The sequence below is a fragment of the Gymnodraco acuticeps genome, unplaced genomic scaffold (genome assembly GCF_902827175.1).
Source record: "Gymnodraco acuticeps unplaced genomic scaffold, fGymAcu1.1, whole genome shotgun sequence".
Classification (NCBI taxonomy): Eukaryota; Metazoa; Chordata; class Actinopteri; order Perciformes; family Bathydraconidae; genus Gymnodraco; species Gymnodraco acuticeps.
In genome coordinates, this window is record NW_022989913.1 from 520,016 (window position 1) to 536,490 (window position 16,475).

A 16,475-nucleotide genomic window follows, 5' to 3' on the forward strand; every position below is an offset into this window, starting at 1 on the left:
TGTTTCGCAGTATGTGAAACCATGAAGAAACAGTCAGTCACCACAACCAGAATATAAAGGATATACAAGCACAATACTCTCTGAGAAGTGGTGGACTAAAATTAATGCTAATTGAAAACATTAATTGTTTATGGCCAAATGAAGTCAACCACTTAAATACACGTCATTTGATGTTTCTCTTTTGAGTTTGGGTATAGGCCATTCCATGTAGATACAATATGTCAGAAATAAATTATTACACTTTTTTTCACCCATCCATTAAGATGCACATTTTATTAATCAATTCATTTTTATAAAATCTAAAATCAAACACAATTTTGAATTAAAACAAACAGAGATTTATATATAAAATACAACATTCTTTGTCTTAATTGTTCATAATTAAAGCTAGTTATTGCCAACTGCATTGAATTGTCAAAAGTGAAAATGAACTGCTGCTTTTTTCATCACAGAGTTATAACAAGCCCAGGGTTCTCTTCCTCTGCAATTTCAACCACATCCGTCTTGGACCGCTCATTGTTGAAGAAGAGAGGGTTGTCGAAGGTTGATAACTTTTTGGGTATAAGCAAGCTGTGGCCAGACTTCTTGAATAGAAACAAGGCGATTAGTGTTCCTATGACAATTGCAATAATGACCAGGGAAACTATCAACAAAACGTGGCCACGGGTTTGAGGATCCATCCCAGGAGTTACTGTACAGAATCAACAAGTAGATGATGAGCAACAAGAACAAATGTAACATTTTTGACTTAATATACACATGTATAGATTTATCTTACCAGTTGTCTGTGTCACTTGTTGATTTACTACTGTAGGAAGATAGCAAATATGATACAAACTTTTAAAAAAGGCATCTCATTTATTTTATTTAACATCTGAATCAATTTTTAAATATATGTTTTTATTTCATTTCTTCATCATGTTATATATTATACATACATAGTCCTATTTTCTACGATAATCTCACCTTTGGCAGTTTTGCAAATATATCCTCTGTCATACCACTGGTTCTCTGTTGCCCATCTACCATCCCTAACTCTAATCGCTCCATAAGTAAGGTCGCCTGGTTGATCCATTTGCCAGTTACTGTAGTCCACAACGCTTCTGTCCAACCACTGCCACATGCCTGGGGACAAATAGAAATGTTGTGTTTTTTTTCTTTACTTCAAGATTGTTTTTGGACCAGATTAAATATTTATTTAATTGAACACTCAATATCTTTCCTTTCAATACGAACTGCAGAACTGAGAAACTGAGAGTCCTCGCAGTGTTTGCACTTTATCAATTCCTTTCACATTATACTTACAAATGTAATGCAAACATTTTAATGGATGTAGCTGTATTTGTTTCATATTCTTTTTCTTAACTGAACATAGTTTATATGCCTGTTTTTAGTTCTGTATTCTGGAGGAATAAATATATTATTAATAGCAATCGTCTAACCTTTTTTGTTTCAGAGTTTATGTATCACAGTACAATGTTCCTTCTTTATGTCCCAGTGTAGCTTAATTTATATTTCCATGAAAGATCAGACAATGTGACTGTACCTCTGTGGGTTTTATACAAGCCGATCCAGAAAGAGGATTGGTCTTGAAAGCTTATAATATTGCTATGAATGAATTCTTGCTCAGAAGGATCTGTGATGCTGGCAAGAGTTCCACCTTAATTCACAAAGAAACACACAAGCAAACGAAGAAAACTTTAGTTGATGCTAAATACAGCTAATTGATAAGGAATATGTGTAAGACCATCCATAGAAGGTACTTACCATGTCTTACACAGCCAGTTGATGCATCAGGCCATTTCATCCTGCCTGTCAAAAAGAGGTAACAGAAACCCCTAAATTGTAGCCAGCTGTTTCTCTGGCGCGTGTCCATCTGCGTTTCTGGGTCGTCAGGGCAAAATCCTGGGAAATCGCTTGACTCTTTTGGTGGCACATCTGTGAATGAGAGGGACATTAAGGACATTTGGATCCACTAATTACTGTAAAGTACTAAGTACATTCTTTCAAATCCAGTGCACTGAAGTACTGTAATCACCAACTTGATAATAAGGTAAATGGGGCAGATTTATGAGCTGCTTCAATATGCGACAGCAGCGCAAAGTGCGTGTTCTCTACACAGCGATGTTGTGTGTAAGGAGCGCTCTGCTTCCAGGTTTCCACAAGTCACCTTTTTAGTACTGTGACAACACCATATGATGATGACATTAACATTAAAATTGACTTGTGTATTCAATTATTAAAATGTATATTAGCTCTACCTGTAGACTTCATGCAAATGCTGTTTAAGTTCTGATTGCAGCTGGTAGTGATCCAGTTTCCATTTACATCCACGATCACACAAGATCGGAATGAGCTTGGTTCCCCTCTACCCCATTTGGTAAAGGTGATGCGCCAGCCATCAATAAATCTGAAATATCCGGCAGTCTGAAAGCAAAGATTGATCAAACTGCATTCAGCTTTAGGAATTGCAAACTATTGGCCTGTTAAAGGTGGGGTAGGTAAGTTTCAGAAACCGGCTCGAGTGCACTAAAATTTGAAAGTCCACAGCCGAAAAGAATCCGCCCCTTCCTTCAGACTTCCTTACAGAGTACCTCCTCCAACACACATGAACGCGCAATGCACGCCCAATGAGGGCACGAGATACATTTGTGCGTGCACGAGATGGAAGGTTGTACTTTTAACAGTATTACGGGTTCCACAGATGAAATCTTTTAATGGATTTTTTGTCAAAGCACTTAAGATATTCATTGCTATCAGGATGTTAAGAGCATTCCATGGAATAAAACAAAAAGTGTATCTCGAGCCGGTTTCTGAAACTTACCTACCCCACCTTTAAGTCATCTTTTAATGCAAATCTGTAATCTTTAATAATTATTACAATAAGGATTCACTTTTGTTTCCATTTTTCTTTACACTATTGAAAAATATGTAAAAGATTTTAAATATATAACTTTTGTGGATGTTATTAATCTGAATACATAACATTACCTGATTTTTGTTCATTCCAATCCACAGAGAAGCATTGAGTTTTAAAGCCATCAGCTCAACATACGCCTGTGACCATTCATTCCGCAGGCTGGCCAATTTTGCACCATCACGTTCACAATGCTGTTTGGCTGCATCCCAGCTCATATTTTGGGTAACAACCTTAATGGAGTCATTTAATATTTTGACATAGTCGGTAGGAATAGGTTCAGGTGAGTCTGGGAGAGAAGGATCTGTTGTGGGTGAGAAATTATACACATTTAGTTGTTTCCATTCATCGTTAAAGGCAGGGCTTTTGTTGTGGACATAGATGCTCGAAACTGATTATTTTTCAAAGAACATTAAAATCCCTTATTTGCATAACAGTGTCCAATTTGAATGAACTTGTGATTGAAATACAGTAAAAAGTTCAATTGTATTATCGAAAATATAATCTTGATGATTGCCGAATATTCATCATGATACATAAATCGTTAGTGCTGTTGTAGGTAAAAAAGGTTGACCCCATCCACTGATGGTTTTATTGTGAGGCAAACAATTGCAAATTAGATACTGAATTTGACCTCATTAACTTTTGTATTTTCATCATTGCTGTAAATGAATGGTTCTAAAATATATCAGCAGTCTCTTAGTCATGTACACGCCGTATGCATGCACCTGCTGTTCTAGTGCAAACTCCGATAATTTGGGTCCACACTGTTCAAGCATGGCGTAGGGAAATACAGAGTATGTTGTAAAAGTTTGGCTTTGATAATGATATAGAAACATTGCTATATTGACACATCAGGATCGTCAAAGTTGCATGTCAACCCCTGTATGTAGCAAATACACATAGACAATATTGTGAAAGTCCTTATCTTTTTAAATCAATCTCGGTGTATATTACAAAAAAAACACTCAAGGGAAAGGGCCAAGGAAAGGCTCACCAACATTTCGAAGACAGACATATCCATTGGTGTCATTGCAGGACTTTTTAATCCATTTTCCAATACCAACGTCACGATTGGTAGACAAAGCACCACAATTTTTCGGCTGAAAACAGTGATGGTATAAAAGGGTTAAATGCACATTATTTATTTTTTCATTTAGATTAATTAATATACAAAAATATATTCCAAGATAAATGAAATTTTAAATTGTGTCAAGAAATTATTACCTCATGCCTTCGATGTTCATTATACTACAATGTAAAATCAAGAATTTAGAAATGGGTGTGAATAAAGGAACAAAACAGATGCACTTAATTTATAAAAATTGAAATTGTGATTTTATGTACAGGGGAAATAACTCTTCTTATACAAGTGTGATGTATTTTGACAAGTTCAGAAAAAAAGAAGTTGTATTGCACATTTTAAATAAAGTATAAAACATTTATATTTACCTCATAATCATAGTCCAAGGAGTGCTGCATCTGAAATGGAATAATGGTAGAAATATTTACCAATTAAAAACCAAAACATTTTACCTCAGTTATCAAAGCCCTAAATCAGTGCTTCTCAAAGTGTGGTCCGCGGACCACTGGTGGTCCGTGAGCGCCCCCTAGTGGTCCGTGAGTATATTGGTAAAATTTCACATTTTAAATAAATAAATTTATTTAAGTTTTTCGCACTCTCGCGGGAATATCTCCGCAATGGAACGAGCTTAAGTTTCACTTTCGATTGCATGATATAGCCCAGATAAGCACCTTCGTCACACATGTTGCCACTTGTTTGTACAATTTTCAGGCGATTTGTAAAAAACGATGTGTTTTTGGATATTTGTGGAGTTAGGTGGTCCGCGAGTGTTTTTTTATTGGTTAAGTGGTCCTTGGTATGAAAAAGTTTGAGAAACACTGCCCTAAATTGACAATATTTTTCTTTATTTAAGTTTAGATATGTTAATAACCATGAACTGGCTATGAATCCTGCTTGTTGATGGATGGCGCTGCTGCAACAAGAGGAAAACAGTAAAAAAAAAAAGAAAGAGGAAATGTTAGAAAAACGTTTTTAGTAGTGACACAGATGCCTCTTTAACTTAAAATTTGAATCTGAAACGCATTGTGTCCACTTACTTCGATTTCCCAGTTGGTGTATCTCATTGGTCGCCCATCAGTCCAGAAAAATAGAGAGGAATCTGCCAAATGCAAACCAATCCACAGGTCTGTGGTAGGTGCTTCAGCCAATTGAGTAGTCAAAAATACTGAAAATGTAAAACATATTCATCATATCAATAATGATTTTAAATGTTTCAGTGTATGCTCAATATATAGTTCAAATTGTCAAAATAGTTGGTTGGTAAATCAGTTGGCTTTAGCCGGTTTAGTCCAGTGTCCTGTTAGAGCTGAGATCTTTTACATAACTAACTTTATATACATTGTATGCCTGCAGAATCCAGACAAATATTTCAGATTAAAGGAAAATATTTATGAACCCAGCCAAATGTCTCAATTTCTCAATCCTAATGTCTGTTTTATTTGTTGTCTTTATTTGGACACCAATGGAATATCATGTTATGAAAAACCATAAAACACACCTTGTGCTTTTCTTGAGAGAATTGAAGCCAACTTTCCTCCCATTGCTCTGCATTGTGTCTCTGCTCCATTGAACGTCTCTTTCTGTGTATTAATGATGCTGTAACACTAGGTGAACAATTAAAAACAGCTTTGAGTTTTTTTATACACAAGAGTTAAATACTTTGTTAGATTGAAGGCCCATTTCATGCTAAACATGGGTTGTATCCCCACCCTGCCAAAACAATAACAATAATAAAAAGTGCCTTCTGACCTTTAAGTCAAATTGTTTCCAGTTTTTTGGACAGCCGCCTTTTGGAAGAACTGTTGGTGCTACAGTGGCGTTGGCTGGTGGTGAGCCTCTTCGTTTGCAAATTGACTTGTGCTCATACCCACAATTATAATCATGCCAGAACCCTGTAAGCCAATCAAAAAAAATCAAATAACAGTTTAGCAAAACAAAATTCAATTTTTACTTAAAAATGCAAATGTTTTGATTAATTCTTTATAACTTGCATATATACATAGATAAGAATGCTAGTTAAGATAATTTTAAGTTACTCACCCAGATCGTTAGTCATGACAGCACAGCTCTCAAAATTATTTTGATTGTTAGGTTGATTTATATCCCACCTTTGAAACACCACTGGAGAACCATCCATCCATCTTTTTGATATTTAAAAGACGCATCCATTATTTTCATTATCATATTTAAATGTTATAATTGTTATATTGCAAAATAGTATGACAACATGTGCTATGCCCTTAAATCCAGGCATACAAAAACCTAGATTTTGTACAAAGTAATTCAACTGCTTGAGAATTGATGCTAAACTAATCTACTATTTTTATTTTTTCACATTTTCAGAAAAAGAATGCAATGTGTAAGAGGTTGCTTGTAAGGACAACCCACATAACTACTGCCCAACCCAGCAGTCCCCCTCAGCTCTCCAAAGCCCTTTAGACACCTTTTGATCAATATTTTCTTATCATCTGCCTTACCAGCCATGGCAGAAAGCAGTTTTTTGGATGAACCGATGGTATACCACCTGCCCGCCACTAAACGGCAGACACTTAAAGTTAGAAGCTGGTGAACAAAATGGAGCATCTATCATGCTCAACAAACTGATGTGTCAATCCCAGAGTTGGTGAAGACCAAAACAAATCTAAAAGTTAATTAATATTTAGTTTACTAACCTAACATTCAAGTAGTTACATCATCCACATGTCGCAGTTTTTATACTTTTCTTCCTTTTTTGTTTAATCTTATATTCATTATTTGAGTAATGCTTACCCATATGTTCCATCAAGATCTACGTACAGGCCTATCAAGTACAAACCATGAGTTCTGGACACCTACACACAGACAAAGGGCAAAAGTAAGACCAGCAGTACTTACTTTGCAGTATGTTGTTAGCTTAAATGCCATGGCCAATGGGTAAAGTCATTCATGTAGAAAAAATGTCACTCACCTGTTTCCATAAAAAGACACTTTCAGCTTCATTGTTGATCGTTACCAAGTCACTATGCCTTTTTTGGCAGAAGTGACGAGCTTCTTCCATAGCCATCGTATTCTCGTTAATATAATACTGATTCCCATTCCATTCTAGCCACCCGTCTGAGGTCCTATTGTAGTCTGAAAACATGTCACAAATATATTTGTATTACAGATAATGTGTACAGTTTGTCCAGATTTCAGTTGCTTTATGGCCATTCAAGTGGCTTGGCTTTATAAGTTGTAGAGACATTCATGATTCTCAGAGGGTTAATCCTTCTCACTTTGATAGTCCATTGTGGGTTTCCCAGCCCCACCAGCGTGTGAAAAGTTTTCTCTTGTCCAGTGAAATATATCTAAATCATTACCATTGATTTATTTATCTAGCATAACCTCTGTCAAAAATAATTTCCCAACTTGGGATAAATAAAGTATATATCTATCTATCTATCGGTTACAATTGTAATTCGTCCAATCCTTATGAAAAAAGCTACAAAACTAACATTTCCATCAGGCTCATCTGTGTTCAGTAAGCAAGCTAACTTTCCATACTACACTGAACAAAAATATTAATGCAACACTTTTGTTTTTGCTCCCATTTTTCATGCGATGAACTCAAAGATCTAAAACATTTTCTATATACACTAAATAACCATTTATCTCAAAAATCTGTGAAAGTGAGCACTTCTCCTTTGCCGAGATAATCCATCCCACCTCACAAGTGTGGCATATCAAGATGCTGATTAGACAGCATGATTATTGCACAGGTGTGCCTTAGGCTGGCCACAATAAAAGGCCACTCTGAAACGTGCAGTTTTGCTTTATTGGGGGGGTCCGAAAACCAGTCAGTATCAGGTGTGACCACCATTTGCCTCACGCAGTGCAACACATCTCCTTCGCATAGAGTTGATCAGGTTGTTGATTGTGGCCTGTGGAATGTTGGTCCACTCCTCTTCAATGGCTGTGCGAAGTTGCTGGATATTGGCAGGAACTGGAACACGCTGTCGTATACGCCGATCCAGAGCATCCCAAACATGCTCAATGGGTGACATGTCCGGTGAGTATGCTGGCCATGCAAGAACTGGGATGTTTTCAGCCTCCAGGAATTGTGTACAGATCCTTGCAACATGGGGCCGTGCATTATCATGCTGCAACATGAGGTGATGGTCGTGGATGAATGGCACAACAATGGGCCTCAGGATCTCGTCACGGTATCTCTGTGCATTCACAATGCCATCAATAAAATGCACCTGTGTTCGTCGTCCATAACATACGCCTGCCCATACCATAACCCCACCACCACCATGGGCCACTCGATTCACAACATTGACATCAGAAAACCGCTCACCCACACGACGCCACACACGCTGTCTGCCATCTGCCCTGAACAGTGAAAACCGGGATTCATCCGTGAAGAGAACACCTCTCCAACGTGCCAGACGCCATCGAATGTGAGCATTTGCCCACTCAAGTCGGTTACGACGACGAACCGGAGTCAGGTCGAGACCCCGATGAGGACGACGAGCATGCAGATGAGCTTCCCTGAGATGGTTTCTGACAGTTTGTGCAGAAATTCTTTGGTTATGCAAACCGATTGTTGCAGCAGCTGTCCGAGTGGCTGGTCTCAGACGATCTTGGAGGTGAACATGCTGGATGTGGAGGTCCTGGGCTGGTGTTGTTACACGTGGTCTGCGGGTGTGAGGCCGGTTGGATGTACTGCCAAATTCTCTGAAACGCCTTTGGAGACGGCTTATGGTAGAGAAATGAACATTCAATTCACGGGCAACAGCTCTGGTGGACATTCCTGCTGTCAGCATGCCAATTGCACGCTCCCTCAAAACTTGCGACATCTGTGGCATTGTGCTGTGTGATAAAACTGAACATTTTAGAGTGGCCTTTTATTGTGGCCAGCCTAAGGCACACCTGTGCAATAATCATGCTGTCTAATCAGCATCTTGATATGCCACACCTGTGAGGTGGGATGGATTATCTCGGCAAAGGAGAAGTGCTCACTATCACAGACTTTTTCAGATTTGTGAACAATATTTGAGAGAAATGGTTATTTTGTGTATATAGAAAATGTTTTAGATCTTTGAGTTCATCTCATGAAAAATGGGAGCAAAAACAAAAGTGTTGCATTTATATTTTTGTTCAGTGTATAAAGTAAACATGGTCAACTTAATACTATACTTTTAAATGAGGATCAACCCACAGTGACGTACCAGAAGCAATTTAAAGCATACAATACACAGTTAAGTTTGGTATTTTCTATATGGTTATGAAATGGCCCACTTACCAGGAGTGACAGGGCCTGGGGTTGGATTTGGAGTTATTCCTGTAAGAAGATAGACAGAAGAACATTTTACTCAGAACTCTAAACAGAGCACTGGAGGGATATTAGGCCGTTTTAGGTTGAGTTTACCAAAATACCCTGAAATATGATTAACAGTAACAAAAGAGTGACAAGCTCTTCTTTGAAAAAATTGTAAACAAACTAAATGGTTTCAGTTCCTCATCTTACCTGCACGGATCTGGCATAGCCAATCACGGTACATCTCACAGTGCACATCGTTCCAAGTCCAAATACTATACATTTGTATTTCAGTGCAAGATTCTGCGTTGTTTCTGTTGTTTGGCTCTCCATCCTCCCAGTGTTGAAAATGCAGCTGTAAAAACAAGAGAAAAACACATAATAATTGTAATAAAGTTATTCTTAACTAAATGTTACAGCGATTAAACTAGAATACTGGTTACTCACGGGAGATCCATCGCTCCACACATAACCGGTTGTTGGGTCAGGGGCACTAAGTCCAATCCAGGCTCTTCCTCCATGTCTGAACAATATTTATATTATGATTATATTATCATAATTATCATAACGTTTAAAAAATATGAAAAGAACAACGTTTTGCCTAATTTAGAAGTAATCTGTAGATGGATGCCCCAGTGCTCTGTTGACTGACTAGGTGACCCTTATCTTTTGCATTAACCAGTATATTTGTATTGTTGTACTTTGACAGTTCATACTGTACCGTGTTTGTATTGATGTTAGCTCCTCAGAACTGTGGATACTGAGCAGGTCCCCCCCGAGGGCCATGCAGACATCCCTGGCCTCATACCAGGTCTTCATGTCAGAGCTTTCCTGTTTAAACAGCTACAACAACACAAGGAAAAACATTTTCAACATGGTTTGGCAGTGTTACTTCACTACAAGAAAGCAGTGCTGTTGTGTTTTTGGACTTTTGTATGTTGTAGTTGAGTAGTTACAACTCTTTGTTTATCAGTTATTGAAAAGACTTAAACATTTCTAAGTATCTGAACCAGGGAATGGAATTAGCACCTGCTATTCAGGTCACTTGCTGCAATGCCAGTTTTCTTTATAATAACAAATATTATAGTAAAATGGTATTCTAAATCTAAGAAAACAATTAGGGATTAGGTTATATGATAATTCATATTTATACTGCTGACTAGGGGTGTAACGGTTCACAGAAGTCACGGTTCGGTTCGTACCTCGGTTTGGAGGTCACGGTTCGGTACAACAAGAAAAAGCAAAAAAAAGTCCCAAATGCATAATTCCAGGTTTGTTGTTATTTATTTTTTAACAGTAGTGCAAGTTTCAGTTTAAAAATAAAGAACTCTGACATTTTGAATAATTAACTGTATTAAACAGTTAAAAACAAACCATACACAGTACACTCAGATGGCCATATTATCTATAATGGCTGATGTCAAACAAAAAGGTTTCATCAAGCTGTAAAACTAAAAAGAATGTCTTGAAAATATGACATCATAAATAATAAGAAAGTGTTTCAAGAGCGCAAAGCCGTTGAAAAACATATGCCAAAAGCTTCCGTTATTTATTTTGGTCTCTCGGCGCTCATGTCTCTTCAATCAATGTTTATTTATATAGCCCAATATCACAAATGTTACATTTGTCTCAGTGGACTTTACAGTTTGTACAAAATATCAGTATGACAATACGACACCCTCTGTCCTTAGACCCTCACATCGTACAAGGAAAAACTTCCGAAGAAAACCCACAGTTTAAAGGGAAAAATGGGAGAAACCTCAGGGAGAGCAACAGAGGAGGGATCCCTCTCCCAGGACGGACAGACGTGCAATAGATGCCGTGTGTAAATTGAAAAGATAATACATTTGCAATACATTCTTGGCTTCTTAAAAACAGCGGGGATCAGCTGCTGAACTGCTGTTGTCTTTTGCCGGGCTCCGGTGATTGGCAAATCTGGGTGATGCCTTCTGATGTGATTTAGCATGTTTGGCGTGTGTTACTATTAGCATACCGCACCACTGTAGAACAACGGCGACACACCGTCCTCGTCCGATCCACCACTCGCACTCCATCGTTATTGTAGTCCACAGGGAACCCGAAATGTTCCCACACAGCTGATTTAAAAGAAGCAGGTGGGTTCTAGCTCCTGTGTGTTATCTGAAATCGCCATACTAACTTTTCTTCTTCTTGTATTTTGTTCGTTTTGTTGTTGTGTTTCTTCTTGTTCTTCATTTGTTGTTTTAGGGCGGCTGGCAAACAGCTTTTAGGCGCAATACCGCCCCCTGGATTATATATAGTGTAGTGGATACTGCCCTGAATGACAGACTTTCCCTCTCGTAAAAAAAAAAGGCGTATTCGTCGTGTGACTGCGTGTGCCGAACCGTGACGTCTGAACCGTGACGGTACGGGACGAATACGGATACCGTTACACCCCTACTGCTGACTGAAGATCATTTTAGATTTTGAAAGTTGCATTTCAGCAAAGTATTTTGCTAGTAAGTATTTCATTTATTAATTCTAGAGTCCATATTATTCTGTGTTATGTGTTACTAGACTCATCAAGCTAACACGGAGGAGAAAATCAATAATATCATTCAAATTGCAAGGGCAGGAATTACATTTTCCTTAATTAGTTTTGACCAAACAAAAAATGCATCCCATGTCCAACATTCATTATCGTAGATGCAATATAAAGAGTCTTTATAAGAGTATTATAGTATATGGGGTTTTTCTAGAAAAATATGGTATGAGGATGCTAACATCACTTCCGGTCTAAATTACTGCCCTGCCCATTTCCGGCAAAAATAATGCATTAGAGCGAAGCAGAAAACAATAGTTTCTTCATGTCTTGAATCTGCTGAGTCATATATTGCCCCCTTAACAAAAAATAAATCCCCAGTAACGGTTTCTTTACTTCCTCTGCTGAAAAAAGGACAGTAAAATAAACGATATCATTCAGAAATCCCAGTTTAAGTGTAAGCCTGCTGCCTGTCACACATCTAGAGGCAGACCGATTGGACATTGATCCCCTATTTATTCAGAGCTCCGTAAAAACAAAGCTGTCTATGCCGCCTGACGGTCTATGATGATTTTCATATTTTTTTGTAATGATACAGTTTAGGACAAACAGAAATATTATTTTCTGGCATCACTTTAACATTTTACAGAGAAAATCTGCATTTTGGTAAGAGGGCGCACGCCGGACGTAAGAGGGCGCAGCGTCCCTGTTACCCGCTTTAGACAAAACCCTGAGTATTGTCATAAGTTATCCTCTAATCTTTTTATTATTATCTTTTTTTAATACATGTGGCTCTACCTTAAAGCAATAGTTTCTTGATCCCACTCGAGTCCAGTCTACTGCACATTTTGTAGGGGTAACACTAGGTGGTGCAGGGGTTAAAACTGCCCCCTCTGCCAGATGTTTACAGATGTATTTCTCCTTATTGGTGCAGGGCAGCACATCCCAGAGGCCAGCAAAAAACCCTGTCGTCATGGCAACACATCCCTGTCGGTGACCTTAAATGGTTGAGGGAGAAATTATGAATCGTCAGTTTTCAGGCCCTTTTCTGAGTCATCTTATAGATTTTAGAATGTCGCCATACCTGGCATTTCAGCATTCCAGTGAGTAAACCTCACTGAGTTGGCATTGGTCCACAAAAATTGATCGATGTTATTCTGGTTTGAGAGGCCCAGCCAGAAGTATTTCTCTGGTCTCAACCCAACCAAGCTGACAAGGAAGGCATTATCCACTCTGGAAATAGTTAAACCATTAAGGTCGCAGGATTTCTGGTGTCAGTAAAATGTTTTACAGAGACAAACATTTTTAGGAATTCAATATTGTTTACATTTCATTGAATCTTCTCATAAGTTGGAAATTCTGAAATGTAGTGATGATCAGAATATTTCTAATAATATACGTATTCTTACGCATTTGAAACATCAGCTAAGTAGGAATTTGATCTCCTGCAGTCATCTTTAGCTTCATCCAAGGTTTTGGTCTGGATCCCTATAAAGTAGCAGTAAGAGCCATGCTTTCTCCACCCCTGGATTGATGCAAAACAATAATTTGAAAAAAGACAATTGTAAGATTTCCATCACCCCACCAACTTTCACCGTGGCATTTTTCTAACTTGCTTATCTAATATCTGAAAAAGAAAAGATGCTATCATGACTAAAGTCGCAAAAAATATCCTCTAAGATCAAGATAAACTCTGCCCTAATGCAAATATCATAAAGTTGAATATTTGATTTAATGGGCATTCATTGATTTTTTTAAGGAGTTTCTTTTTTACTATTGTATAACCCTATTAAACGCTGAAAAAACCTTAAGGCAATAAGGTTTAAGTGATTTGCCTTATTTTTCTAACAAAGTAAGGTTGCACATTAGTATTCATTTGAAACTGTGTGTCAGTCCAACTGTATATAAGTGTAATATTATTTTGAGTTTTGCTGTTTATTTTGGTCTTGTTGAGGAAAATATCTGTCACATAGCAGTGATGGACCTTTAAAGCAAACATTGCTGTTCGTTATTTACCATGAATTGTCAACCATTCTACGATGACAACCCTTTCCTACACATGTAGAGTTCTACCAAGCTTAGCTATCATATGTGCACATATATATGCTGACTCTACCTGCAGTGTTTCAATCTGCTGCACTGGATACAACCAAAATACTTACCTAAAACAAAGGATAAAAAACCGTGATACACTTTTTCTTAATCATGTAAAAAACTCAGATAAACTTAACGCACCCTTTTACAGCCATTATCCTGCTCCACTTCATTTCCAGAGGGAATTGAGGCACTCATCTTCATACAAATGGAGCCATGTTTCTCCTCACACACACGGTCAGCCCAGTTCCCATTCTGTAACAAAGTACCAATACATATTTATTTATGTAGAGACTAACTAAAGGGTACTACGACCAATGCAGTAATACATCTTAAAACTGTACACATACAGTATATCATACTTAGGATACAGACATCATGTACTCTATTTATTCATTTTAACACAAACTGTAGTGTGTTTTTTTAAGTGTAGTAATATTGCTGCCTGATAAATCAGGTTAAAGAGCTATTGTTAATGCCAAAGACAGTATTTAAAGGTAACATGTGCACATAGTGCTCCTTACCTCTCCTCTGATGAGAATACAGTCCTTTATGTCAGTGGAAACAGCAGGTTTACCGAATTCCCAGCTAGTGAAACTGACAGTGGAGTGGTCAATCCAGTCAAACTGTCTCTCTGTCTTCCTGTCATTCAATCCAATCCAAAGCTCATCAGTGGATGCTGCAGACACAAACAAAAAAGTATTACCAAAAAAAATATGTTGCCATTAACTTAATGTTCCTAATGATTAATAGCCAAGGAAAATCACAAAAAAAACAAAGTAGGATGTAAATAGAAACTAGAAAATATCTTCCCTGCTGAAAATGCATGTGAATGCTGCAGGGGTCATCACACTTTTTTAGGGTGAGGGCTACTTTAAAAAAATAAAACAAGTCGGGGGCTACTTTTACTCTACTACTTTTGCTATCCTGGCTCCAAGATGGTGGAATGAGCTCCCCATTGACATCAGGACGGCAGATAGCTTGCACATCTTCCGGCGCAAACTGAAAACTCATCTCTTTCGACTCCACTTCGAGCGTTAGAACGATTAACGAAGCACTTTTATACCAATAAAGGACTGGATTACCTAAAGCCAGTTGAGTAGCACTTGAAATGTTTGGCTCTATGAAACCTGATATACTTATATGATTCTGTTTTCTTCAAGGTTGTGTCTTCCTGGTCGAATGTACTTATTGTAAGTCGCTTTGGACAAAAGCGTCAGCTAAATGCAATGTAATGTAATACTCCTCTTTTTTTTGTTTTTTGCAGTGTATATATTTAGCACATTTTAACGTTAATATGCTTACCTTTAACCTTTGTGTGCTGTTTGGGTCTGTGGGACCCGTTTTCAGTGTTTACTAAAAGAACATGTTTGCAATCTAATTATTTTTAACCTGCTTTATTTGGGGGTGGACGGGCCTCACCTCCTCTAGGGGGGTCCTCACCTCCTCTACGGGGGTCCGGGGGCTACCCCTGCTGTAAACTGTGTACATTTGTTGCTGAATTTAGCTAACAATTCAGAAAAAGCTGAATATTTTATTAGTTGAATGGTCTCCGTAGCTGCTTTAAGCTAAAGAAACCAAGTAAGTGTGTTGCTGAACTTAGCGGAGAAATGCAGAAAAGTGAAATGATTTGAATAAAAAAATGGTTACAGCTCAAATGCATTGCAATGACTTTGTTGTAAACTTGAAAGTGAAATGTTAAACTGGAAGAGTAGGAAAAAAAGTGAAGAAGCTTAATATTTAAAAGAAAAGTTTAAAAAAAGGTATAAAAAACAAAAATGTATAGCCTCAATGTTCTGAAATAGCTGAATAATGTAATAGATGAATGGTTTCTGTAGCTGAAAGTAGGCTGAAGGAGTTAGATATTAAATGTAAGTAGTAGTGAATGAATGTGTATTAAGAAGAGAAAATAAAGTAAAAACACTTTGAAAAACAGCAGAACATTTTAACTGCAAACTTTTTGAACTAAAACCATATGTATAACCAATAATGTATAAAATATGTGGAACATGTTGAAGTCACTATGAAGTCTCCATCAGACAGAAAATAATAGGCTGAGACAGTCTGTTAAACTCCAGTCTGTGGGTGTTTCTCAATGTCGAGGACGCTTGCTTGGTAGCACATGTCAAGAATCCTTCCTGGCATTCGGAAAACGACGAGTGGAACAGGCTAGCAAGTGTGCAGGTGTGCGTCATATTAGAGGCCCCGCCTTACATTTTACGCCACAGATTTTGTGAAATTGGTCCGTGCGCAAAGCGTTGTGGGGATTTTAAGACTGCGGAGTCTACACATGTGCAGCCTCGAAATTTCTCGCTACGAAGTACGCCGGGCTCGGTAGAATTCTAAATATGCTGGACATTGGAACAGTCCTTCGGCGGCACTCGATGACGTAGTATGCTTGAAATAGTGGCTCTGGAGCAGCCTTCCTCAACATTAAGAAGCACCCTGTGTGTTTGTGTTTTGAGGTGACGACGTTATCAAACACCTGTGTGTGAGCCCAGAGATCAAAGGTTACCATGGTGATGTGCAGTGATCAGTGAAAGGAGAGCCATTGATCTACTTTCCATTGATGTGAATGAGAAATAAACCTCTTACATTT

The 16,475-nt window shown here is 37.9% G+C and overlaps 1 protein-coding gene across 5 annotated transcripts in view; it reads right to left on the bottom strand.

Annotated features, from left to right (window-relative positions):
• Window positions 1–241: 241 nt before the first annotated feature.
• The window catches only part of LOC117541839 (macrophage mannose receptor 1-like), a 46,718-nt gene continuing 30,484 nt past the window's right edge, over window positions 242–16,475 (bottom strand). The window contains exons 8-33 of one of the 5 annotated variants that reach the window (XM_034209096.1): window positions 14,401–14,555; window positions 14,018–14,131; window positions 13,192–13,307; window positions 12,867–13,015; window positions 12,581–12,780; window positions 10,004–10,125; window positions 9,730–9,805; window positions 9,493–9,637; window positions 9,268–9,306; window positions 6,949–7,112; window positions 6,771–6,832; window positions 6,042–6,142; window positions 5,751–5,893; window positions 5,500–5,605; window positions 5,039–5,166; window positions 4,873–4,914; window positions 4,370–4,399; window positions 4,145–4,168; window positions 3,915–4,020; window positions 2,992–3,221; window positions 2,262–2,427; window positions 1,768–1,938; window positions 1,547–1,660; window positions 967–1,125; window positions 779–805; window positions 242–691 (exon numbers count right to left, since the gene is read on the bottom strand). In XM_034209096.1, coding sequence (XP_034064987.1) covers window positions 447–691; window positions 779–805; window positions 967–1,125; window positions 1,547–1,660; window positions 1,768–1,938; window positions 2,262–2,427; window positions 2,992–3,221; window positions 3,915–4,020; window positions 4,145–4,168; window positions 4,370–4,399; window positions 4,873–4,914; window positions 5,039–5,166; window positions 5,500–5,605; window positions 5,751–5,893; window positions 6,042–6,142; window positions 6,771–6,832; window positions 6,949–7,112; window positions 9,268–9,306; window positions 9,493–9,637; window positions 9,730–9,805; window positions 10,004–10,125; window positions 12,581–12,780; window positions 12,867–13,015; window positions 13,192–13,307; window positions 14,018–14,131; window positions 14,401–14,555 — 3,134 coding nt within the window. In that variant the 3' untranslated portion in view covers window positions 242–446. Of the gene's footprint in view, window positions 692–778; window positions 809–966; window positions 1,126–1,546; window positions 1,661–1,767; window positions 1,939–2,261; window positions 2,450–2,991; window positions 3,222–3,914; window positions 4,021–4,144; window positions 4,169–4,369; window positions 4,400–4,872; window positions 4,915–5,038; window positions 5,167–5,499; window positions 5,606–5,750; window positions 5,894–6,041; window positions 6,143–6,770; window positions 6,833–6,948; window positions 7,113–9,267; window positions 9,307–9,492; window positions 9,638–9,729; window positions 9,806–10,003; window positions 10,126–12,580; window positions 12,781–12,866; window positions 13,016–13,191; window positions 13,308–14,017; window positions 14,132–14,400; window positions 14,556–16,475 lie in introns of those variants that run through there. The other 4 variants (XM_034209088.1, XM_034209104.1, XR_004568351.1 and 1 more) reach the window with 4 other exon arrangements.